The 26,525-nt window shown below is 43.6% G+C and overlaps 1 protein-coding gene across 1 annotated transcript; it reads left to right on the top strand.

Moving 5' to 3' along the window:
• Positions 1 to 1,124: 1,124 nt before the first annotated feature.
• arid2 (AT-rich interactive domain 2) lies at positions 1,125 to 26,393 on the top strand. The gene is made up of 22 exons (XM_058078065.2): positions 1,125 to 1,235; positions 2,965 to 3,140; positions 3,234 to 3,327; positions 4,171 to 4,268; positions 13,707 to 13,840; positions 16,272 to 16,490; positions 16,570 to 16,637; positions 16,765 to 16,834; positions 17,350 to 17,600; positions 18,232 to 18,328; positions 18,447 to 18,656; positions 18,957 to 19,121; positions 19,577 to 19,655; positions 19,735 to 19,869; positions 20,092 to 20,303; positions 20,445 to 22,684; positions 23,077 to 23,234; positions 23,312 to 23,450; positions 23,916 to 24,004; positions 24,291 to 24,417; positions 24,587 to 24,678; positions 24,802 to 26,393. The coding sequence occupies exons 2-22, from the start codon at positions 3,049 to 3,051 to the stop codon at positions 24,911 to 24,913; spliced, it is 4,881 nt and encodes a 1,626-aa protein (XP_057934048.2). The 5' UTR covers positions 1,125 to 1,235; positions 2,965 to 3,048; the 3' UTR covers positions 24,914 to 26,393.
• The last annotated feature ends 132 nt before the right edge of the window (positions 26,394 to 26,525 follow it).

The raw sequence follows: 26,525 nt of genomic DNA, 5'->3' as shown, positions 1-26,525 counted from the left end.
TAAAGGGCAAAAATAAAAATGAGAAAACACGCACATCCTTACATAAATCCTATAATGAATTAATTCGTATTCAATTTATTATTTCTTACACATGACAACTTTAAAAACAAGTATTTCAGACATTTATTTGAAATGCACTGTTAGCCCAAAACATTGAACTGAAGCGTCACCTAGTGGTGAAAGCCTGCAAGTACACAGTAATGTAATGTTCGCTCAAAGATATGCATGCTATCTAGTGGTGAAAATGTTCCAAGCGGTGTCTTTAAATTTCGTTGCTGCATCAATGTGACAATTTTGTTCAATAAATGACATCTAATCGGGTAACGATGACTATAATACAACATTCTGACACTCGTGGTGAATCACGTTCAAATGTAATTCCAGGTATTTGTCAATGAATCAAAAATATGCCCCAAACTAAGTGACTAATCCCTCGTTTTTTGCCATTTCCTCCGATTGCCACAAAGTGAAGCCATAATCCAATGGATGAGGCCTTAATGGGGATAAATCAAGCCTTGTGCTCGTCCCAGGGCAACCTGCAGTTTTCTAGACGGCCACTAGGGGGACTCATGCTCCACTGGATGCCTCCTCTGTCCCGGACGTGTAAGCACGTTACACCCAGTTAGCGTCCCACTGGGCTCTTTTGTCTCCGTGCTTGGAGGCAGCTTGGTAGTATTTTGCTTCATTTGCGCCATATGCCACTGTCAACTCAGATGAAGACCACTTGTGTGATGGCGTAACTGACTGCACAGTCACCCTATCCGTGTAACCAAAGTATAGTTTCAGTTCCTCCGTAGACTATAGCTACACTGTACTTGCTTTCCGTCTTACTAGAATGACACATATGTCACAATGTGGTAAAGTAGTAAATTTCCAATTTGGATACAACTCCGGTGACATCCTGTGGAACACCCGACTAAAATAAAGAAAAACGGCACAGAGAAAAAGCTGAAATGTTGATACCAATGACAAATTTGGTTTATAAAAAACAAAAAACGTGAAAAATATGAAAGTAGACCACGTCATCTTTTCCCGTTTTAATTATAGGTATGTCTTTAATTTAGGAATACATTTTAAATGACAAAGTGCATATAAAATATTTCCAGTAGATATTTATTGTAGCATTTGGCTGTCATGAACTGTGGTTGGCCAGCTGCATTATGTGATGACAGATACGTAAACAAAAGGCACAAAATGACGAAAATATCACATACAAGTGAACTTGCCAATCAAAGGTAAGACATTCGATACATACTCACATTGGATGGGTTTAATGACCACACGTTCTCACGTAATCTGGCCAGAACATTAGCTACACTGCATCAACACGATCCAAGCTGGCTAACGTTAACATTCGGGCTATGTTTATCAATAGAGTCATTGTTTATGATAAATTATTATTGCCTGCGTGTGAGCTTTGACAAGTGTGCTATACAAAAGGTAAAACTGCAACTATGAAGCGCAAAGTAAACACGATCACATATGGCTAACTAGCACGTTAGCTTCCAACATTAGCTTGCGACACGTGACACACAAGCAATGTAAACTAGCTGGGTAGTAATTTTATGGTTCCAGCGGTTTAATCTTATTAGGGATACATCAATAAACTATAACTAAATCTGACAATGTTCGTCAATCTGTTTCTACAGCTATATAAATGATGTTGCAGCTAGCGTATGTTACGGTCGCGTAACCGAATTGTATTTAAATACAGTCTAAATAATATTAAATAAAACAAATGACACTAGTACGGCCTTAAATTACATTAGACAACACCTAATAGGATTAACCCGACCTGCTCACAGCGGCTCGGTTGTTAGCAAAGGGAGTTAGCTTAGCACGCTAAGCTACAACGCTAACACGCAGCGAACTCATTAGCCTAGAATTCGAGAGACGGCCGAGGAGAGTCCAAACGGAGATGAACTCCCGTAAAAAACCCAAACAAGCGCCGCTATGTTCGACTCCCCAAAACCCACACCACGACGACACATTTTCTCTGCTGTCGTCTGATGTCAATTCCTCAAAATGGGGTCTGTTAACGTACGTCTCCGCCATTTTGTGACAGGTTTTTCATTGAGCAAAGGGGTACGTGTAATGGTTGAATGTAACCCCATCAAGAAGATATGCTTGGCAGTTACACAGCGAAGGGACCGTGGGGTAATTTCCATGCATCCCCTGGAGATTATGAGCACAACTATAGCGCATGTAATAGCATTTGAACACAAAACACTGAGACACAACTAAAAACTGACAGCAAATAATGCTCTTCCACCAAATAGGCTTCCACCTACGTTAGTTTCCTCTAATATGTGTCCCTAAAACAGGAATGTAAAATATTAGCTGCGGTATATTGATAGACATGACAACTAGTGAAATATAATCTAATTAAAGTGTTTAAAATTGTACTGACTTGCACGTTATCCTCACGTTTTATTACACGATAAAACGTAGTATCTTCCACACAATTAGCATTTCTGACCTTAAGTCATATTTATTTTAACAAAAAAACTTCCTGCAATAGACAATTTGTCAGACGGTCCCTAAAAAAGAAAACAGTCGCTATTGTTCCGCCACCAGCTCTGCCCTGGCCCGGGATGCAATGCGACCAGTGGCCACAGAGGGCGCTGCACGCATGGCAGGGCCGGCCTCTCCGCGGCCTTCTCATCTTTTTGTCTGAGAACAGGATCCCTCTGCCGCTCTACAGTGTGTGCGATAGCCTCGGAGCCGCGTCCGTACCACACTGTCAAACCACTCCAAACGAATACAACCGCGACCAAACGCATTCATCCAGCACCTTCAGCCATGGCGCGCCGAATCAGCCGCTAGATCGGTCGTATTTGGGACTATTCGTTGCAACTTAGTCCGGGTTGAATCGCTTGCTTGCTGTGTGCATCAGTCTTTATTAGCGAGCTTCCCCGCTCTCTTGCTATCAGCTTATTTAACTTTTTTAAAAAACACACTCAGCTTCGCGAATGACTGAACGCCGGCGGAGTATGGGATCCTTGGCGTCTTAGGAAGCGAGCGAAGTGGGCTTTAACCGTTCAAACGATGGCAAATTCGACGGGGAAAAACCTTCCAGATCAGCGGCGGAAAGGACAGGCTTTCCTGGACGAGCTGCGGCAATTCCACCAAAGCAGAGGGTGCGTCTTTTATTCTTCATTAACTTTAAAACCCACACTTAAAGTGTCACCAGGAGACATTTTGTGCTCTTTTCTGACGTTATCCCCCCGCAGATCGCCGTTCAAGAAGATTCCTATCGTGGGTGGGAAAGAGCTGGACCTGAACGCTCTCTACATCAGAGTCGTCTCTTTAGGTGGATTTGCTAAGGTGAGTGGGAACTAAAAGTGCCTTTTTCTCCCCACCACACACACCGCTGCTGCATGTGGACCGCTCTCCAACTCCCGGGACAAGTGGAAACCCCCACCACTAACAGAAAGACGTTAGTGGGTCGTTGTTGGCCTTGTGCTAGTATTGCCATGTATCTCTATTGCAATGTGCTGTTGTGTTGTTGTGTGAGTGAGTGTGTGTGTATATGTGTGTGGGCTCTCCACTTGGAGCCGCTCAAAATTAGCGGGCACGTTTAACATCGATTGCCACGGAGGACGAACGGAACCCCCACTCCGGAGCGCTTGTAGACACTTTGCTAGCACGGAAAGCTTAATTTTTTGGAACCCCCCCTTTCCTCGCCATTTTCCTCGGCTTCATGGCTGCTCACAAAATGCAGGCCTCATAGGCCCCGCATAGTGAATAATGTTAACTCTATCCACCACAACCACAAATAAACGTCAAAACACAAAGTAACACATTCCCACCCCGCCGGCGGACTCAGTTTGGTAGGAGTTTGGCGTCGTTTGCGTCCACAACTAGCATGGAGGCAAAGTCAAGTTAGCCCTGTTAGCCTTGTTGCTAACTAGCCTCAACTGAAACGTGAAGTCTCCCAGCACGTCAACATGAACACACTATTCAGTGTGTTGTGTTTTTGTGTTACTGTCATTAATATATAGTTTTGCCAAGCAGTTTTAACAAGTTACTGATTTTTTTCCACCCCTAATGGTGGGGAGTGGAGACGTGTAGGTAGAGCACTAGATGGTTGCCGCTCTTTTTCTCCTTACAGGTGTTCTTTTACGTGTTTTTGTGCCTCCTTTATAACACAAATTTCCCTCATTTCAGGTGTCTGACAAAAACCAATGGATTGAACTCGGAGAGGACTTTAATTTCCCAAGGAGTTGCTCCAACGCTGCATTCGCTTTAAAACAGTACTACCTTCGGTGAGTAGCCTCCCAGGCAGCATGTGGGAATGTTTACAAGAGGCGCTTTTTTGCTTGCTAGGAACCAGTGGCTTTATGGTGAAAATGTGTCATGACATCATGCAGGAGGGACTCTTAACTTGCATGATGCAGAGTATCAATGAGGTAAATCAATGGGGTGTGTATATTTTTGGAACTCATTTGTTTCCATGCTGTGTTGCATGCATCAACACTAATCAGCTGCAAGTGATGGGAGTCTGGCATTTTGCTTGAGTTGCCACCTGTCTGCAGGAGAACACCCTTAAACGCCTACTTTGCAAGGTGTCCCTCAGACTAGCAGTTATTCTCCTGCCTTCCCCTCTAACTGTATACAGCTGCTCTCAGTTCCTTATGAGCGCACAGATGCACATCAGCTTTTTACTAGAGAGAAACGGCAGACGTTCAGTGCTACTTGTGGAGACAAACTTCGATTAACCAGCCTTCTATTTAGTGTGAATGAAGGAGGCAGGAGAGCATGGCTAAATGGCGCTGGGAACCAGGCAGTGCCTTCTGTGGAAGTATCAATGGGAAAAGGGTGCGCTCGCAAAAGACATAAAGTGGTCTGGTTTGCATTCACACTTGAATAAATGTACACTGATTTAATTGTATGCATCGATTTGGACAGAGACGTACATTGTGCCATGACTTCACACACCCAAAGCAACAGGATGTCATCTTGATCACATTCTATCATTGGACTTTCTATGATAGATCTTTTCACAAGCTGCTGATGTTACATAGGATGTAAATTGCATAAAGTCAAAAAGTTTCCCAGAGATTTGCTGTGTAACACCAATGCCCTTTAATGCCAAGGATGTTTCACTTCTGCATTTAAGCTTCTTGGCTTGCATTTAAATCTTATGTATTGATGATTTTCACGCCGCTCTCTATATCTTAACCACGTGTTCAGTGTTTTAGTGCGGTTGACGCTTGCCTCACTCAGGACTAGAGTCCGCTGACAGATGGAGGGAGACCAATCTCTTCAAGTTGTCCTGGGCTGCGTTTACTCTTCTAGTAGAGCCAACCGACAAAAGTGTGAGCGCACCTTTCTAACTTGGAGGCTCAGGAAATATTTAGCAAGTGCAGCACACTGTGCCACGCTGACTTTTATGACTGATTCCAGGATATAATGACCTTAAGTGACCAACTTGTGCTCATTTGTCAAATTGTGTGGCTCCCTAAATACTGTGGTGCAATAGGGAGCAGCAAACACAGGCTAACAGCTGAGGGAAGTCTGCATGCAGAATATATCATTCTCATGTCACAACAGCCGTTGGAGCTAATTTGTTGATTTTTATCAAAGGAAGCCGTGGCAGACAGTGAATGATTGCTACATATTTTTGCTGACTGTGTATGATTCCAAAATTCAGTTTTCTTTCACCTATAAAATAATCACTGCGGGGCAAGGTTTCCTTTTGGCCTTCATCCAGGGTAGAGGTTGCTGTCTGACATACGGGATATTTTCTCTGAATGCTTTGTTGACGTTTGCTAACGTCAGTTGTTAACCTTGGTTAGGCGGTTGAATGGCCATGTGTGTAACTAGTAGCTGCTTTGAGCTTCTTAAGCTGAACTGGAGTCTTCTTAGAAGCATTTAAAAAGTTGGGCTTGAAGTGCATTTGAGTTAGATTTTGGAATCTGGCTATTTCTTTTACTTTTCTGGGTATTATTGGAATGATGAGTTCTGAACACCTGTTTGAATGCCAGCAAAACAATGCAGATGTGTTGTGCCGTAGTGGAGGTGTGCATGCGTGTCTTTCAGCTTCTTACTGGATGTCATGTTGTCCCAGTATAGCTAGAAAACAACTGAATCAACTGTGCCTCAGCTCCGATTTGCTTTAGCAGCGTCCAACTACAAGCAAGTTATGTCCTTTCATAGTTATTTTGCAAGATTTAGAATGTCTTGCTGTGTCCTGTTTGAAGACAAGTGTTGCAGGGGATCAAACCCATGGCTTTTCTGCTCTAGTGTTTTTCTACAGTTTCCTCTGAACGGACAGTCCGGCCGGCCGTGCTTCCCGCTCACCGCAGAGCAATAAGCACTCACTGAAGTTCAGTGTCTATTTGATATGTGAATGTCTGGCGGTAATGAGTGAGAAGCTTGCCAGAGACATTTCTTCAGCTCGTTTTCAAGTCGTTGAGGGGCTACTTTTGACATGAGACCCCGGAGAAGGTGCAGCGCTCCTTTTTGGAGGACTGCAGATCATGCAAGAATGTTTGATGTGTTCTCAAAGATGTAGAAGACACGGGAGACTGTGAGAGTGCCTCCTAAATAAAACGGTTCCAAACAGAGCGCCTTGTTATTAAAGCCCTAATAAAAGTCATCACAGCTGCATTGTGATGGCCACTATCCATGACTTTTTAATGACTCAGCAGCCTTCATAGCATACAAAGTATTACAATATAACAACCTAACGCTTTTATATGCTTATTTGGACATATCCGTTTCCCAAGTGTGAGACTGCTGCAGCAGCTGCAGAGTAGCCCACTCTGCTTCCTAAGCTGATGAGGTTTGATAGTGATGCTTTGCATTTCAGCCAAAATGTTTACATCTCAGTTTTGTTTGGCATAATTAGTCTCATATGAATTTTTTGGATATACTTCAGAGCTAAACCCTTACAGGGCCATCCAGTTGTGATTTTTCTGTAAAAGAACCTTTATTTTAGAATGAATAAAACATGCAGAGAGATGAGGTCGTTGATGTCTCTCAAATTGTAAACTTGAGGACAAGTCAGGTGACCGTTACGCTGGTTTAACCTCCTCTGCCGCCACTGTGCCCTCAGTGGGAGGGAAGCAATCCCAGGAGGCATAGACATCTAGGAACCACTTATTCAGACTCCTGGTAGCTCAAACTTGTCTATTTTTTATCCTGATGGGGTTCTGGCGCATGGCACACACTGGGAACAGTTTTAATGTCTTGTTTTAGATGGAGTATTTTGCAGTGCAGACTTCTGTCATTTCAACTCATTGTGTGGATATTTTCAAATGTCATTTACTGCAGGAAGAATGCATGTGCTATGTATGAGTGGAGCAATTGTAGGATGCTTGGTGGGATACATTGTGCTCATACCTTTTCTTGTTTTACACAACAAACGGCAAGCAAGCCTTTGCTACTGTAGTTTGTGACGGTTGACCTGTAACCATTTTACAGGTGTTTGCCTGTGGCAGCATCAACCAAAAGGCCTGATTTTAAAAGGGAAAAAAAGATATAGTGGCTGCATCATCTTTTGTACTCACGCAGCAGAGTTTCACACATTTAAGCTCAGCATATTGTTTCTTTTTATGTGTGGTGAACAGATGCTCTTAAATTAAGCGTTCCTCTCAGTATGACGATGTTTTATTGTAATATTGGCCCCTTGCATGTATGTGCAAGTTTTGCACCCATCTGTGACCCCTGACTATCCACCATAAGGCCTCCACATTCTCATGACCCCCGCAAGCAATTAGATTAATTGTCCCGTGAGTTTGCTCATTCCTGTTTGTCTTTTGAATCACATTTAAAGCAGATGTCAAAGATTTTCCTGCTTTAAACTCTAATAATCAGCTTTTTCAGATGTAAACAAGCAAAGCGCCATTTTTAATGTACTTTCTGCATTAGACAACATATCGAACCTTTCGTCTAAGCAGAGGCACTCTATCTACTGATATAAGCTCCAGACACATTTCTTGACCTTTTATGATTGTGTGGTAATTTTCATACCATTTCTTAGGCTCTTCTATCGTCCATGTTACCCCTGTCTGGACTGTCCTGCCAACGCGAAACATTGGGAAAAAAATACATATTTTATTAGCTGTTCCTTACCCATATACAGATATTGCTGATACCGTTGTCAACCGATTCCCTCAAACTACTGTAAGGTCATATCTTGCGTAATGAATGACCATGTTTTGCTTTTTTTCTCCACTGTGATGCCACTGAATGCATTTCACAAACACTGTGAAACTTAGACAAATATTGCCATATTCAATGTAAGTTAAAGAACTTGCCGTATTTACTTTTGACATTTTGACTCAAGTTCTTTAAAAAAAAAAAATCATAATAGTCAACGAAAATAACATGTTCTCCTACTATGAACAAGAAAGACAGGTTAGTGTTAATAAATTTGCAAATAAGAATCCAATTAAATGAGGCTGGCAATGATACATTTGGAAAACTTCACATTTCCATAAGGTGCAAACTAGTTTTTCTAAATTTTTCTCTTGTGTATTAATGATTGTTCTTTAACCCAGCAAAAATGTTTTATTGGTATTAATGCAATGAATTTTCTCTAGAATACTGATTACTAAAATATTCGATAGCTGCAGCCCTAGTAGCTTTGCTCTTTGTACTGCTAATAAGCACTAACGGCGCGCTGCTGCCTGGGTTTAGCTTTAGTCACAGCAATAACACTAATATGCACTGATACTGTGTTGTGATGAGTCGTTATTAATGCATTGTACATTGGTACTAGGGCTGTGACCATTTATTGAACTATCGCAATAATAAACCCTACGATGGATTATCAAAGCACTCTCGCCGTGTATTGTTTTTTCCCTATTAGTCTTAGTAGTTGTTCATTGGAGAGATGTCTGTTTTTTACATTTTACATTGTTTATTTTCATGTTGCTCAATCTTATCCGGGTAATTGTCTCTTTCTGGTGATTACGCCACTTCTATGACCCAGCCATCTATTTTCTGTACCGCTTGTTGTCACTGGAGTTGTGGGTATGCTGGTGCCTATCCCAGCTGTCTTCAGGCGAGAGCCAGATGAGTAGGCAGCGGTCCATGTTTAGCTTTTCCACAGTTGGTCTTCTGAGTTTTTGATGTTTGTCTGTTTCGGTGTTGGTGATTTCCTCGGTCTGGGTTAAACTATTTGGGAAACTAATGGTATAAGCACCATCCTGTAATACGCATTCAGTCCCAAACTTTCCTTTATCTGAGGCACGGTATCAAAACAACTGTCTTCAAAATGTGCCGATCAAGCGTCTTTTCGAAATGCGAACAGCCTTACTCCATCTGCTCGAGCGTTTTGAGCAGAAGCCTCCCACACAAAGATCGGGCATACAGAATATAGAACAACAGAAAATGCACCACAACAATATGAAAACAATGCATTCCATGCTTAGGTCCGAGAGTGAAGGTTCTTCCTCCTCCTCCAGTAGTGGTGAAATATGTTAAAGGATAAATATGTCAACATCTAACACAGGAAACGTGCCTTTTAGTGTTATTTTACATGACCACTTTTTGATGTCATGAGGACTTTAAAGTCCCCCCACAGATAGTCATTGCAAATTGCTTATTTACAATACAAAGCTTATAATTATAATTGAAATAATTAAACAGCGTGGACATATTGAGCAAGCAAGGTTGCTGCTGTGTGGCGCATGGCATCACATAAAAATTGGTACCGATATCTCATTTTTTAATTCCATTATCGTAATGAACCAACTGCTCAGCCAATACAAGTTTCTTGTCATCAATAGACATGATGCGTCTCACACCAACAGCAAAGTTACAGCCAAACTGCATCGGGAGGTCGTCTACAGCCAGAGTTGTTGATGCTAATGTTTTTTGACTTGGTGCTAATTGGGGACCCCGGTGGTTATTTGCATTTGCAGACCACGCAACTGGTTACTATTGGAGACGCTGTTTAACTTCAATAGAGGTTAATTTGAGCATTTATTGTATGTGGCTTTTAACTTAGTTTGCATCATTTGTTTTTTTTTTAATTCCCATCACCTCAGAAGGCCTGCTGCAGACTGTCAGGATCCTCTGATGAGAAGCAGTTGTGGATAAAGATGAGCTCATGTCCACCAGTATAGCTAGGAGAACTTCCTGGAGGCTTTTTGGTGTTTTGAGTTTCGACCTGCCCAGAGGCAGTGTCGGCAAGCACTGACAGCCTCATCTCTTTCACTTGTCTCCTTGCCATCCAGAAGATTGACAGATATGCCTTGAACTTGACAGAGCGGCTCCTTCACCACTTTTTTATTGCTATGGGCAAATGCACAAATCATGGCTTGATACTTTTGTTCGTGGGCTTTTAGTGAACAATGGTTATAAATTCTATAGCAGAAGGCTGTGGTCAAACAGTTATGATGTCAAGGAGAAGGTCAGCACCACATTGTTGTGAATCAGTCGGGACTAGATGGAAGGAAAAAGGATCATTTTTAGAAAATGCAATTGTCAGCACTTGCTTTAATGTCTGATGACAAGCACCACATAAAAAGAGCATTTCTTTCCCTCCTTGACAACGGTCACCAAGTAAAACTTGCGCTATTGTGAAAGAAATGTGTTTCTCCGCTTCAAGCAAGCCCTTGGATTGTTGCACATAGCTGCTCGCTGAGATGCGGATGTTTGCAGCTGTAAAAGACTCCGGTGGTATTACTACCGTCTTGTGCGCTGACCTTTCCATGCGTATGCGCCTGTCATACGCCATCAGTGAAAGTCACAGGGGTACATTCAGAGCACCAAAATCAGTATTTAGCACAAGTGCTTGGAGTTATTTGACTGTGTAATGGGCTCTCTGTCAGGGATCGGAGTTTTTTGCTGTGCTGTGCTGTCAAGTCGTCTCCATTGTAAAGTCTTAATCAATCAATCACATGAAACCAGTGCTGGGATTATTGACAAATCCAATCAGACAGAATTTATAGGAGGGTGTGTTTTCCATGTTTGTATCCACATCCAGCAGAGGGCAGTGGACTCAAACATACAAGGGGGCATCAGGGGCAGATGCTGACTGAAAACCAGGACTTAATGCACTTGAGTGATTCAGGTGACTTTCAACAACTTCATGGGGTTTTTGCTTGTCAATTGCCATCCTTTGCTGTTTTTAAGTAGAGGTAGATTTACATCAGTCACAGGATGTGAGGCTGTTAAAATCAAACTTATCATTTCAATATTTATGTGCCATTGTGTGGGTGATATTTCAAATTTAAGTATTGATCCAATCCCAAGCAAATTGTTTTTGCTTTTTTATTTGTTCATGTTTATAATCAGGTTTTAGGCAAACAGAAAAACATCAACAAACTTGTCTGTGTACAATTCGACAAATTTAAGACAATGGAACAATGTGAAACAACCCATATTATTCCCGTTATTCCCTTTCCCTTTGTATTACATAAATTCCGTCCATTTCCTCATTAAGGTCATGTGTGGCTGGAGCCTATCCCAGCTGACTTTGGGCGAGAGACAGTAAACACCCTGGATTGGTCGCCAACCAATCAGAGGGTACATACCATTTAAGCATTCCAATGTTTCCCACAGGCCTGCAGTCTATTTGTGGTGGTGGTTGTTTCATTTGCGTAATACGCATGTGTATGTATTTTTTATTTTTTTTTTTAAAAGGCTAATGTCATGGGCACAAAAAAAATACGGACCGTTGTCGCAAGTGGCTCCCGGGCTTCACTTGGGACACATATTTCACCAAGAAGTGTTACCAAACAGCAAAAGAGTGTCTCTAAGCGCTGTCTTCTGAGTACTAGTGCTGTAGTGCTACCCATGACTCCTGCTAGTCAAAAGCTGGGCTGCATGCTTGTGAACTTTCACAGAGGTGGTAATGCATGTTCCCAGGGGTTGTGGAAGTGCCCTGCGTGTCTGGACCTTTTTTCCTGTGGCTTATACTTGGCCTTTGGTGACCACTTGCATTTGATTACCAAGTAAATGCATGACACAAGAAACAACAATGCATACCGTGTGGTAATTTGGAGTGATGCATACAGCCACCTGACAGGTAGCGGCACATTAATTTAAATAACTGCATTGGAAACACTGCAATCACATTCAGTTGTGGACAATGGAGAGTCTCTAATTAACATAAAAAGGCCTATTTTGGGAATGTGAGAAGAAGGTGGAGCACCCAAAGAAAATAAACACAATAAAAACTCAAATATTATAATTTATAAATTATAAATAAACAATACCATTGGGATTGATCCAAATGGCCAACCTGAGCTACAACGCTGATCGAAGAGTTGAGGAGGATTTTGCATAACCCACCCCCCCGGTAATTGTGCATTGGCTGGCTGCTTTTCCTCCAATTGCTATGAGAAGCACCTTTTTAAAGGGGTCAACTTTTGGGGGGGGGGGGGGAGACAGGTCAGACCAGGTCATCATGCATGTGTGCATGTATGTATTAAATAGTGTGCAGACCCCCACCCCACCCATCTATAGTCATTATCTGCTTTTGGCCAGACAGCGGTTGATGACGCTGCTTTCGGGAGCCGTGCCCTATCTCTCCCGCTCGTCTCGTTCGCTCGCTCCTTTCTCTCCCCTACCAGCGGCGTGTATTTATAGTCAAGTGTGTCACCCGGCAGCCAGCGGACGGGGGATTACCTCGGCCATGATGATGAACAAGCAGGGGCCTCATTCAGTAACAGCCACTGGCTGGTCGGGTGACTCACGGCCACACAGGCAGGGTTCACCACACTCTCACCACAAAGGTATTTGACTTTATATATATGTGTGTGTGTGTGTGTGTGTGTGTTTTTTTTTGGAGAAAATGCTGGCCCTTCTGAAGAGATTACGTTACTTTATCATGCAGTGGAAGAATGACTTCATTGCTCATGTCTCCCTATTTCCTAGCAAATGTTTAGAGGATGCATTTGTTGCATGAAGTTTGCTCCTCTTAGCCAGCTCATGTTTCTGCAAAAGGCTTTTGTTAAATTTTAAAGGTTCTCCTAAAAGCTTGTGATCGGACGTGGTGTTGCTCAAACGACCCCTTGAATGTAAATTTTATTAAATAGCACTTAATCTCACGTTACCTCTTCGCCCATCCATGATACAAATATACAAATGCAGCGGTTGCTGCAGTGAAAGATAAACTTGTGCGCCAAATTTGAGCAAAAAAAGCCAGTGAATTAATTTTAACAAAGCAGTATGGATGTAGTAATTTGGTTGCATCAACAGCAATAGGAGGTAAACGTGACATTTTAATGGAACTACACGGGAATTTGTGCGGTAGTTTTGCCATATTAATTGTGACATTACATTATTTTACCCTCCCATGCTACTGATTTAATGAGATTGTATTTGTATGTTGTATGCTAAAACACTCATCACATGGCATTGTGCTTAAGTTTTCCTGCAGCTCTTTCAGTTTTGAGTCATTGAAAGCACCATCGTCACTCAGTCTGTCAAACTTAACTTTCCATTAAGTATTTATTTCTGGTCCTTCGCTTTTTTCTGTGGTTGTCTGTTGTCTCGGCTGGTGTTGCTGTACCCTCTTTAACTTGTCCATGTGCAAGTGAAATGGCATTTTTGAGATAATGAAAGGGATTTTTGTGCCCCAATGCTGTGTGGGAATATTAAATATTCATGCTGTATCCACTTTTGCCAGAAAACCCCTGAGCTTGGCGGTTTTTTTCATGATATGTTCAACATTTTGTCTATGCCTTTTATATGTAGCCACAGAGAGAGTAACACATTTCTGTTGCCTTGTCCCCGCACAGATACTTGGAGAAGTATGAGAGAGTCCATCACTTTGGCGAGGATGATGACGAGGCGCAGCCAGGGAATCCCAAAACCTCTCTTCCAGTTGGCGCAATTCCCACATCCTACAACTACCAGCAACATGTTGTTTCAGGTAGGCCCGGCATGCTTGTTTTTTGCATTGCAGTTATCAAGCTCATTTGAGCTTAGCGCCCGTCTTTCTGCCATGTCTTCTCTATCAAGTAGCTTAAAACTGCTTGTACTGTTAATCCTCATGCTGATATGTTTACGGTGCCCCATCACTGCATCTTTGTCCTGTTAAGCACATTGGGCATAGGGCATACACATGTTGTATATTTTCTGACTCGTTCAGCCCAACATTTGAACATCATCACCTACATAGAGATTGCTTCCTGTTTATCATCTCAAATGCGCAAGGCCAAATGCTAGTTATAAGCTGAATGTGCCTCAGCCTTTTGCCATCCATGCAGCTCGCTCAGCAGCATATTGATGTAACTTATCACTTTTATTGCAGGGTGGTGTTTACCTCACAGTACTTTGCCGCCGTGTTGGAACCAAGCCCACCAGGCAGGCAATAAAGGATTGTGTGGAAGTTACTTATACAATTAATTGATAAATCAATTTTTAGAAGGTGGCAAAAAACATGTACCAGCAGTGGATGTTATTTGAGTTCTGACTCATTAAGTGAAGAACCTATTCTATGCACACTGGTAAGCTATTTGCATCCCACCCGAGTCATACTTTGCAGTCACAGTTGTGCTGTTGTGATGTCGCATCCTTGTGCTTATTTTGTAAGTTGACCTTATTGGAACGTCAATATTTAGTTTATGGTACATACAACATTGTGCAGAAGTCTTAGGCCACCACTAACTACATTGTGTCAATGAACGTTTTACACAACAATCATTTGAGGGGTTGTGTGAGAGGCAGGGAGTACTTGCAGTGTTCAACATGTACAAATTATTTGTACTCAACATGGAATTTCACTCTTGAATACGCTGATGTGCTTCAAGCCCCCCATTTTCCTGGTTTGTTTCGTGTTCAGTCTGTACAGTACAGATAAATAAGGGGGGGGGGGGGGGTGATGGAAAATATTTGACAACCAATGCCATAGATACGTAAAAATATATAATTACAGTGACTGTCATGAATGGACCCGTCCAACCCCCCCAAAATATGCAAAAATAAAAATTGAAAGGCAAAGGTATATGTAGTATTCTGGTCATTACATGTCAGTAGTGTTCCATTATTGAGACATGATGTAGATTGCAGTCACACTGCGTGAAGTCAGCCATGGTATGTCTGACATGATAGTAAAAAGTTGTCCGCCCATTCCGTGTGGAAGTGGTACGTTTTTGGCTTTTTTGTCCCTCTTCCCCAGTCAATTTTAAAACTTTTTCTATGTTTAGAATACAGTAAATAAATTGGAGGTTAATGAGTTAGCTTACTAGCTCTAGAGCTCAAATTGCTCTTTGTTTCTTTTATGCGGAGGACTTTCTGAGGCTGCTGGGAGAGTGGAAATGATTTATGAAGATAACCAACCAATCAGCGCTCTGCAGTCCGTGTCACGATTGTGCTCAGTACCAACGCGTCTTTCACTCGACACACTCAACCACGACACTTCCTCCTAACAGTGAGGTGCATTCATGAACAGCAATGCTACATCACTAACTGAATGTCACTTGAGTCACCATTGTTTACTACTGTACCCAAAGTTAAATAGCTAAGTCAGAGAAAACACTGCCCTTAGAGTTTTGGTGGTGAATTGCACATGTACCACTGGTTGAAGAGCTGTGAATGGAAGGTGCCGTCAGAAGGGCTGGCGTAGTGACTTTGTTGTAACATAATTCAGCCCTGGGTCACTTACACTGTACACACAATGCATAAAGGACATATAAAACACAGTAATGAAAAGATTAAATACAAAAATGTAATGAAACAAAAAAAGAACTCCTTACACTCAATTTCTGTCTGCATGACTTGGAAAGCTCCACACTTAAACCACAAAGTCATGGCGGTGGAATGACTTGCCCCCGATCTGCTATGAAGTTTCACTCTCTCTTCTTGTGGGCTGTAGCTCATCCTCTGTATATTCAGGCTCAAAAAGATAAGGTTCTGTGTCCTCGTTTGTCCAAAAGTCGTACTCGGCGGCAGCTCTCACAAAGTCTGCCATGAATGATTAGTAGACACATGCTTGACACGCTGCTGTTGTTGATGGAAGTATGGCATGTTATCAGGAATGTACCTGTCACAGAATATGTATAAAACAATCAAACGTTTTTTTTAACGCTTTATATTCTAAATGTTGCACAACATGTAACACTGTGCATTGTTGGCTCTCTCATGCCAGCTGTTTTTCTCCCCTTAGAACGCACAGAAAAGGGAAAGACATATGTTCTCATGTTTCACATAAGGATAGTGGATGATGGGCAAAATTCCCAAAAAGTGCACATTTCATATAAAGCAAAATAAATGAGACAGACTTGCCTTAAAAAGGTGTGATGTTATACCAACATACTGCTCATATTTAAGCCATTCATCTTTTGTTTTTCTTCTCTCCCTAGACTATCTCCGCCAAAGCTACGGGCTGTCTACAGATTTTGTTCCGCCGTGTGACTACAACAAACTGGTGCTGTCTCTCCTTTCGGGCCTACCCAACGAAGTGGACTTCGCTGTCAACGTTTGCACTCTACTCTCCAATGAGAGCAAGCATGCCATGCAGCTGGACAAGGACCCCAAAGTGGTCACATTGCTGTTGGCCCACACTGGTGTCTTTGATGACTGTACGTTCCCTGGCCATGTTCCTCTATCTTTTGGTTGTAAAGAAACAACTAATGATCCTCTTCTGTTCCTTTTGTGTAGCGCTAGGCAGCTTCTCCGGGGTGTTTGGTACTGACTGGAAGGAGAAAACATCCCGAGACTTTATCAGGGTAAAGCAGATGATTCTTGTACTAAGAAGTGAAACGATTACATCACATTTTGTAAAGGCCGTATTCCTGTATTGGAAACTGTTTGTAATGCTTTGCTAACAACTGATTTTCTTGCCATTCTCTGCAGTTTTGGAAAGAGGTGGTGGAGGATGCTGAAGTCAGGGAGCTGATCTGGGACAAGAGCAGCACAGCACAAGGTAAGCAGGCTTTATGCGCTCAATGCCACCAGCGACATTAAAGGGCTATTACACCGCTTTCCTGTTGTATTACTACCTACTTTAAGCCAGGTTTTCACCATGCTGCTCAGTATATAGGGAACCATTAATCATCTTCTGTCCTCTTCCACATTTGACTTGGAAGGCTTCATGCCAAGATTTTATAGCATTCTTTGCTATCCACCGCCTCTTTCTTGTCATTACACCCTGCTGCTTGCCGAGATGGCTTCTTGTGACACTGGTCCGACAAGCACAAATTCAACACTCCATAGTAGTGTGCAACCTTGCTTGTCTTTCCCGTGTATTAAGCTACGAATGATAAAAATACTATTCCAGTTCTTGGCACCCTACTGCAAGGGTACCGACTGCAGCACCTAAAGGGTGAATCTAGAATAGCTATAGTCTGAGGAGCAACAAAATAAAATCCACCTTTTTAACATCCATGTTAAATGTTGCTTATTGAAAAATGGTATCCCGCTTCCTCTATCTTGTCACAGATGGTACATCAGTAGCAGAACGTTGGCAAAGCCTTTTCCACCCACCACGGAACCAGGGCATCAGCGACATGGAGGCCCAGCGGGTGCTGCAGGTCGCAGTCATTCTGCGAAACCTCTCCTTTGAGGAGGCCAATGTCAAGCTGCTGGCAGCCAACCGAACGTGCCTGCGCTTCCTTTTGCTCTGTGCTCACTGTAATCTCATTGCACTCCGACAGCTCGGCCTTGACACTTTGGGCAACGTGGCTGCCGAGGTGAGCCTCTTTTTTTTTTTTTGTGGTTATTTGCATAATCCGGCTGGAAAGGAAGTTGCGATCAAAACTCTTTTTGAGGTCATCTAATCAACAAATAGCATGTATTGCTATCAAACTATGCAGTGTTAAAATAATTGGTGCAATAATTAGCTGAACAGCCAACCTGTTTGGGTATTAATTGCGATATTGTCTCCCAAAACCCGACCGATTCATGAATAAATAATTGCTCTGCTGTTGGGGGGAGACACAAAATAAAATCAGCTTCAGCTACATGTTTTCAGAACAAATGATGAAAGTAGTTGGTAGGCCCTTAAGTATAAACTTTATGTATGTTAATGTATTGCTCTGCAGGGACGTGACTCCTTATTAAAATGCTATTTCTAGGAAGTGTATGCAAAGAGCCTTTGTTATGATTAGTTAACAATAGATGGGACAATTTTTGCATCCATAGTACACATTAAAACATGCTTCTCCTAGGTCTAAACTGCATATAGCATCGATGAATGCTAATGAAATTGCTTTTTTATGCATCAGATTTGTCATTTCAAACCGCATGCTTAGACATGTGCTGTGAATTCTTCTCTTGAGGTTCCTGAGAAATTATGTCCCGGAAATGTTTTTATTTTAATAGCTTCAGCTTGATCCCGTTGACTTTCGGATGACTCATCTGATCTTTCACACCATCACCAAATGCTTGATGTCCAGAGACAGGTTTCTCAAAATGAGAGGTGAGGCTTCCAACCATAAAATCCTATTCCGTTATTACAAATCACTTGTAGCCCAGGCAACTAAGCATCTTCTGTGCAATTTCTCTCTTTAAAATTATTATTTTTTTTTTTATTTTAGCCATGGAGATCCTGGGCAACCTCAGCAAAGCAGAGGATAATGGCGTGCTCATCTGCGAGTATGTGGACCAGGATTCGTACAGGGAGGTTATGATGCTCCTCACTTTGCCTGACCTCATGCTCCTCATGGCCTCCTTGGAGGTGCTCTACCTATTGGCTCAGCTTGGAGAGGTTCCCTGCAGCAAGATCGCCTCAGTTGACCATAGCATAGGTAGGAATCCTCAAACATGCGCCTGTGGCTCAAATCAAGTATGGTGGGAAAGTTTGTTTAATCACCCAATTTTGCAAAAGTGATCATTCTGCTTTACAGAAGGTTTAAAATCTTGGACTTGGGGTGGTTTGTATGCTTGCCAAGTTGTCCTACTCAAACTCAAATCCCTCTCCTTCTACCCTGGAAGTAGTTTGGATTAGGTTCTTGCTAAGATGTTTGATTTACTAAATGAATGTGATGTTGCTGAAAATCTCTGTGTACTGAACATTGGTGTCTGGTGTCTTTTTTCTGTCCCGTCAGACTTGTTAGTGAGGTTAGTATCTGTTGACCTTCATACATTCGGACCAGATGCCCTTACAGCGGTACGGTTGATCGAGCATCAGGCCAACACTGAACAGGCAACAGAGGTTCGACCACAGCTGGTGGAGCAGGTACCTGTGGCCGTGCAGGGAGCAACATCTACTGGTGAGTGCAGACAATGGATGATGCCTCGAATAAAATAACATACATTAATTTTTTGCTGCAAAACAATTTAAAAAGCCACAACTTTGATGTTTAAGCCTTGTGAGATTTGTAATCATCTGATTTCAAAGTTGTGCAGATTACATTCCCTCCAGTTTACCGGTGAATGTGCCAGACTGTCACTTGGATTTTATGTGATTTTGTACTGTTGGTTTGCAATGAAGCTGTAAACTCGCTATGCATGAGTGTGTAAAATATTACATGACTTCAGTGATTAGTGAGCCCCAGCAAGGCATGCAAGCTTGGCATTCTGGTTAAGTTTTGCAGCACTCTCATGTAAAGTCATTACATTAGTTCATCTGACATCTAGTGGACAGTTTGAGGAGTGACATTTTTGTTGATTATAGTGCACCCTGATATCGCTTAATTGACTTGACATATTTTGTTTTCTCCTTCAGCATCAAGGGCTCCGGTTCAATCCACGCAACCGCCACCTGGCATTGTCGAACTTGACGGAGAGAAATTTACGCTGCAATGGTAAGAGAGTTGTAATTATTGTGGTATTTATACTGAATGTCTACTGTCTCCATGTCTAAGTGTATCCTACATTCAACAGGCTAAACGCACACTTTGAGACAAGCACTGATGGCTCAGTGTCCCGATCAGACATGTACTCAGAGTACCTAGCCACGTGCAGCAAAATGGGCCGGAGTAACATCTTGAACTCAACTGGCTTCCTCAAATGTCTACGGTTAGTCCCCCCACACACACACCTTCTTTAAAGACACAGTTGCACACACTGATACAAAACCATCTACAAGGTTACTCCCAAGCCTTTTGAGATAAAATGAATTATTCACCCGCTAATTAAACCTTACATCGGACAGCGAGGGCATATTTAAACTGAAGCACATAATGTCCTCCAGGGAATATTAAACAGTTGTGACATTCTAACATAACCTTGCCATTACAGGACTGTGTTTCCCAATCATACAATGCGGCGGCAGGAGGAGACCAAAACCAGTGGCCCAATTCACATCCTCCTGGTGGGGATAAGGCGAAGGTCGATACCGCTGCCCATTCAACTGTACTACCAGCAGTCTCAACAGCAGCAGACGCCAGGTGCAACACCCTCTCCTGTAGTTCGACATGAAACCCCTGGAGACTCACAAGCTCCACCTCCAGGTAAAACCGCATTTGGAGCGTGAAACAAATTTTCATGGGCTATCTAAAATGCCATGTTTATGCCTTTTTATCATGTATAAGCAAGTATGATAATATAGGAAAATTAACTTATTAACCCATATTTGTGTGCTGTATGATTAGGGGTACCTCCTGGGAATACACCACAGATGGGACGGACACCAGCCCCCAGCGCAGGTGGTCCAACTGGTCCTCACCCGGGGCAGTTACCGTCAAATACCCAGGCAGTAGTGCAGCAGCAGCAGATCCGGCCCTGTCCGGTGGTTCAGATCCCAACGTCGTCACCGGCTTCCCAGAACCACAGCCCCCAGAATCCCGCTGCCCCAACTTCCGCACAGCAACACTGCCCCATGCTCCCCACCGGGACACCAGTCACATTATTTCAGCAAGTACCCCAGGGCCACATACTTACGGCCCGGGTACAAGGTGTCTGTCCCCCAATCTCCCAGCACCCACCCCTCAATCAAACCCAACCCCTTTCGGCGCCACAAGGAGGCTCTGCACAGGTAGACCCTCAGTGTGGTGTGGCTGTATCTGCACCCACCCCTTCCGTCCAGGCGACATCCACGGGGTCACGTGTCACATTTCAGAATATTGCCCCCAAGCCAGCGCCAAACCAGTCAGCTGCACCAGCAGCCACGATAGCCACTCCCAACCAGCAGCCTCAACAACAGGCACAGAGTGTGGTAATAGTCAGTCCCAGCCCTCAGCAGACCCCTGTCTACACCCCTGCCATACACCAAATCGTTCTTGCCAATCCTTCCGCCATTCCCAGTGCCCAGACTATCCAGATAGCAGGGCAGCCTGCACCTCCTTCCAGCCCCTGCCCACCTGCTGCATCCCACTCAAACACCCTCGTACAGCCCAATCAAAGCGTCAGCCAGACACTGTCCATGAAAAGACATCAGCAGCAGCCGTCACTTCAAATGATTCCTCAGACTCCTCCCTCTCAGCCTACCTCCTCCGAATCCAGCTTAATTAAACAGCTCCTGCTTCCAAAGCGAGGGCCTTCCACACCGGGTGGAAAGCTCATTCTTCCTGCGCCACAGGTACCCCCTCCCAACAGCACGATAGCCCCGAATTCACAAGTCATCTACCAGGCAGCCTACAACACCCAAGGGCCCTCTCCGCAACCTCAGCAGCTCAATGTTCAGCTTGTTCCTGGTCAAGTTCAGCTCTTGCCAGGCCAGCTCATCTCGACAAGTAGTCCAGCTACAATCATCCAAGCCCCCATGGCAACTGGACAAGTCACATTTACTGTGGTCCCTAACACTGGCTTCACCACGTCAACTGCAGCTGTCGCCGCGGTCAGCGCAATGGCCCCAAGTGTTCCCCACCCTCCGTTATCGACTGGAACCGTGCCCCAGCAAGCCCCTGCTGTTCCACCACCATCACCACTGCCGCCGAACCCACTCAGAGGAGACAAGATCATCTGTCAAAAGGAGGAGGAGGCCAAGGACGCCACTGGGTTACACATTCATGAGCGGAAAATCGAGGTGATGGAGAACTCTTCTTTGCCAGAAGGGGACTCTGCCAATGGGAAAACCAGTAACGGCGATGTTGGAGTAGGTGGCAAGCTGCTAAACGGTCGGAAGTGCATGGAGTCTAATCTACCTCCATACCACTCAGGGAACACCCAGGGGGCACTAAATGGTCCAGCTGTGGAGAGTCCCCCTGCTAATGGGAAGCAGGCCCTCTCCCCTAGACTTGAAGCCCCTCTGGAGGGGAACCCCGACTCTAAAAAGACACTGGTCAATGGGGTGTGTGACGTTGATCGGGGTGACTGTGGTGTCATTAACAAAAACATTCCAAATCACTTTGCTTCCAAACAGTACTTGGGGAATGGCGATGTGGGCCCTACAGAGAAGAGTCACAGCTCAACCCCCCCTGCTCCCACTCCTCTGCAGGACACTGCCAAAGCCCAGCAGGCTGAGCGCCTGGCCAATGGACCTCAGGCAGTAGGGAACAGGCCTCCCTCAGAATTAACAAACGGACCTTTGGGGCCGGTTCACGCCGTGCCTGTGCTAAGGCAGCAACTGCTCCCCAATTCCTCCCTCCCTCCGACTCTTCCCGTTTCTTCGGCAAGCGTGGTCACCTCCTCTGCAAACGGAGTAGCCTCGGAGGCCCGGGGCCTCAAGCGGCCGGCTGATAACGACGATCGCACGGCGTCGTCCCCCTCCTCGGGCATCCCCAACAAAGTGGGAGTGCGGATAATCACCATCAGTGACCCCAACAACGCCGGCAACAGCTCCACGATGGTGGCGGTGCCAGCGGGAACAGACCCAAGCACAGTAGCCAAAGTAGCAATAGAGAACGCCACTCAGCAGAGGAACTGCTCACCAACGCAGACAGCTGGCTCAACGGTGAGTCACTTTTTAGGAAATGATTTGGTGTCAGGTCTGTACACACTGTTGGCTAAGTGTTTGAATCCACATCTATAGTATCACCTATTTAATTTTTCTGTGTTTCCCATGATGTGCCCCAAATTCCATAGTAGTAAAACAAAAATGGAAAATGTTAATTAACAGGGTTGCAACGCAGGCATTTGGAGGTTAAGAAGGTGAGGCCAGTTAAGACCATGTGGCTCTCACTGATACACACCTCCTACAGTAAAGCAGCTGAGAGAACAACTTAAGCCAAGAGAGCGCTTCGGTTACATCTCAGTGTACAATATTGTACATATGAAGACCATCTTTTTTTTTTTTTTAAGTAGTGTTTGGGATTTTTTTAATAATGCTGTGATTCTCTTCTGCAGCCTACTGTTACCCCATCCCCGCCCCCTGTTACCCAGCCTGCAAATGTGGATAGCAATGGCCCTCATCTCCCTCCAACACAGCAGGCCCCCACGGCACCACCAGAGCAGACCAGGAAAGCGGGGCAAAACTTCAAATGTCTTTGGCAATCCTGTAAAAGGTATAATGAATAGTGGCGATACAGTAAATCTTTCCCAAAAAAGTGCTGATGAATTGTCTTGTTTTGGCCCCCACTAGGTGGTTTGAGACGCCATCCCAAGTCTTTTACCACGCAGCAACGCAGCACGGTGGAAAAGATGTGTATGGAGGCCATTGTCAGTGGGAGGGATGTGACCCTTTTCCACGACAGAGACTGTCCTTTATTACGCATCTACAGGTACGTTTAAAAAAAAAAAAATGTATAGATGAGGGATGTGAAACCCTTTTTCATCATGTGTAAATAAAATAACATGGTAATAAATTCGCCAATATAAAATAAAATTCACAGCAAATTGTCATAATTATCACAACAATACAGGACATATGTACAGGACATTTGTAAAGATAAAGAAAGGTAAAGATTTTGCAGTGCTTGTAAGTACTTTTTAAGTACATGCACTGCAGAAATTGATACACAATTCTGACAATGTGAGAATACAATTACAATGTTGTTTGCTAGTTAATCCTGCATGCAAAAAATATGTTCAGCAAGAACGACCGAGGGTCCTACTGACAAGGGACAACATGAAATGATATGACAGGACTTGAGTTGGACACCTGTGTTAGGGCTCATGTGTTGGCTTTATTTTATTATTATTATTATTATTTCATTTTACAATTATTTCAACTTTTCACCCTCTAGGATAAGCACTGTTCTCGGGATTCTTTACTGGCTGGACTCAAACTAGAGGAACAGCAAGCCCAACAAAGTCCCAACCAGACTTCTTCCCAGTACGTATGGACAACGATGCTTTAGACTAGGGCTTTTGAAAGTGTGAGGCAGGTCTCCCCTGGGAGGCGTGGCAGCTTGAGAACAATAAAGAAACATTTTTCAAACCTGTTATGTTATGAATTGATTTGGAGTTCATATTTTGACCAAGAAAACTAATGTTGTTTTTCAAGAAACCATTATTATATTGTCTGAGGTGAGGCTCACTGTGCCACACTGCTTTAGTCCAACATGTAGCACGAGTAGTTCACTACAAATGTTTAATATGTGACGTTTTTATTTGTAAAGGACGCCGCCAGTGGCAGGCAGTAGTACACCGGCAGGCCGACCAGCGAAAGCGATCGTCAATCATCCAAGTGCAGCCCTCATGGCCCTTCGCAGAGGCTCTCGAAACCTGGTCTTCAGGGACTTCACGGTGAGTGGCACCAGTTTTATCTCACCGCCCTTGGTATTCTATCTGTTAGTGAATGGCATTGCATGCATTTTGTCTGTTATGTGGGTTTATATAATCATTGTTGCTACCAAAAGAAACTTTTTACCTTGATTCAAAGTGAATATGTGGCTGTGTTTTGTCTCCCTCCTAGGATGAGAAAGAGGGACCAGTGACCAAACACATAAGACTAACTGCTGCCTTAACGTTAAAGAACATCGCCAAGCACTCGGACTGTGGTCGTGTGTAAGTATCGAGTCCGCTTTCGTAGAATTGTGTGTTATTATGGTGACATGGAAGCTTCAAGAAGAAGTAAGCCAACACTGACGTCTCACTGCTTCTTTTTTTTGTTGTGGTTTTAAATGGCAGCTTGGTAAAGAAGCACGAGACTCACCTCTCTGTGCTCGCACTAAGCAACATGGAGGTTTCCACCACGCTCGCCAAATGCCTTTATGAACTGACACGCTCGCTTCAGGCCTAACGCCAAAAAGGACAACCTCTAAGAAAGCCCTCCATCCTCACGCGAGGCGAACGAGGACAAAGGAAAGACGCCGGTGAGCCGTAGCAGGTCTGTCGAGAAGGAGAGAGCAGGATCTGGACCGAAGACCTTCCTCCTGCCACTCACTCATCCTCAGCTCCTTCAACCTGGGTTTGAAACCCCACCCCCCCTCACACTCTGGACCACACACTCAAAAACTGCCACGGGGTCTTCCACCAGCTGCCCATCAAGGGGGAGCTCTTTCCGACTGCTTCCCCGAGGGACGACAAATACCCCCCGCAAAGCACCAAACACGAGCACATTTTGTTAGCTTTGTTTTCGTCCCATGAAGTGACGTTTCGATTGAATGAAGACCACCAGGTGGTTCGGGTGCCCGGGGGGAGAAGGCGGGACTTTGAAAGGCGCCCCACAGGGTTGCGTAGAGGACTCAGCTGGCAACTGGCGCCGATTTTTTTTTTTTCTTTAAAACTTGGTAGCTTGGTTTTCTTACTTGAGTCGATATATTTTCACTTATTTATTATTAATGAAATGAATACCATTACAATTAATAAAATCTTGTAAATATGTTGTGAATATATATAAAGAAGATCCTCTTTCATGATGATGCAGCCACTGGAGAACTTGCTCTGTGGTGTTAATAGAAGCATTACTTTGGTAGGATGAATAAAGTAGTATGTTTTGTTTGGGTTTGTTTTTTGTTGCTTTTTTTATGATCCCTGGTCACTTGTAACTAATGTGATTCTATACTCAGCAGTGGATGAATGTACTTAAAACCCTGTAAATACTTCTGCAAAGGTACTGATGCTGTAAAGCCTAGGGAGAGGAAAAAAGCAGTTTTTTGTGGAACTGTGACATTTTTGTATTATAATACCTTGTAGAACTCATTTTGCTGGCTGAAAGAGTATGGAATAATATATCATGTCATTTTGTAGAACAAAAAATATTGAAGGTATCCCCCCCCCTTTCTGTCCCTCACACCTTCCCCTCAACGCACACACACACACAAGTGACATATATCTATCCACTGTAAGCGTTTTGTCATAGTACGAGCACAGTGCGCGTACCAAAATTCTTTTTGTATTTGTAAATTGGTTTAAATACATGGAGTTTTTATACAGGTTTTCTCCTGTGTTCTTTGCTTTATGTGCAGGTATAATATTTTCTTCACCACTTTTTTCTATCTTAATATAGTGTGGAGTTTTATTGTACTATTTTTTCATTCTTAATACCATGCCACATTCCGCCTTACCTCACGTCCTCTCCAATTGTCCTCTCGACCGTGTGTTGTGTACCATTTGATGACTGCCTGTCCTATTAGCATCTGCCCGGGGCTACCCAACCATCCTTCATTTCTGCGGTGTCAGTAAGATGTGTGACTAAACATAGACCTAACAGTCTGTTAGAGATTGGCTTTATTTACTTTGGTGACTGTTTATAGTTTTTAAATAAAACACTGAACATTTTTGCTTTGCTTCAATATTTCTCTCTTTTTAAAGCATTTTTCACCTTGAAAGAGTTTTCACACAAAGGCATGTCTCGCTGTGAAAATTGGGTGAACACGTATACAATTCACTGTTTAAACTGCACAATATTA

The sequence above is a fragment of the Doryrhamphus excisus genome, linkage group LG2 (genome assembly GCF_037039965.1).
Source record: "Doryrhamphus excisus strain RoL-2023G ecotype Guam linkage group LG2, RoL_Dexc_Guam_v1.1, whole genome shotgun sequence".
NCBI lineage: Eukaryota > Metazoa > Chordata > Actinopteri > Syngnathiformes > Syngnathidae > Doryrhamphus > Doryrhamphus excisus.
Note: the sequence above shows the minus strand (reverse complement) of the source record. Positions and strands in the feature narration are given on the sequence as shown.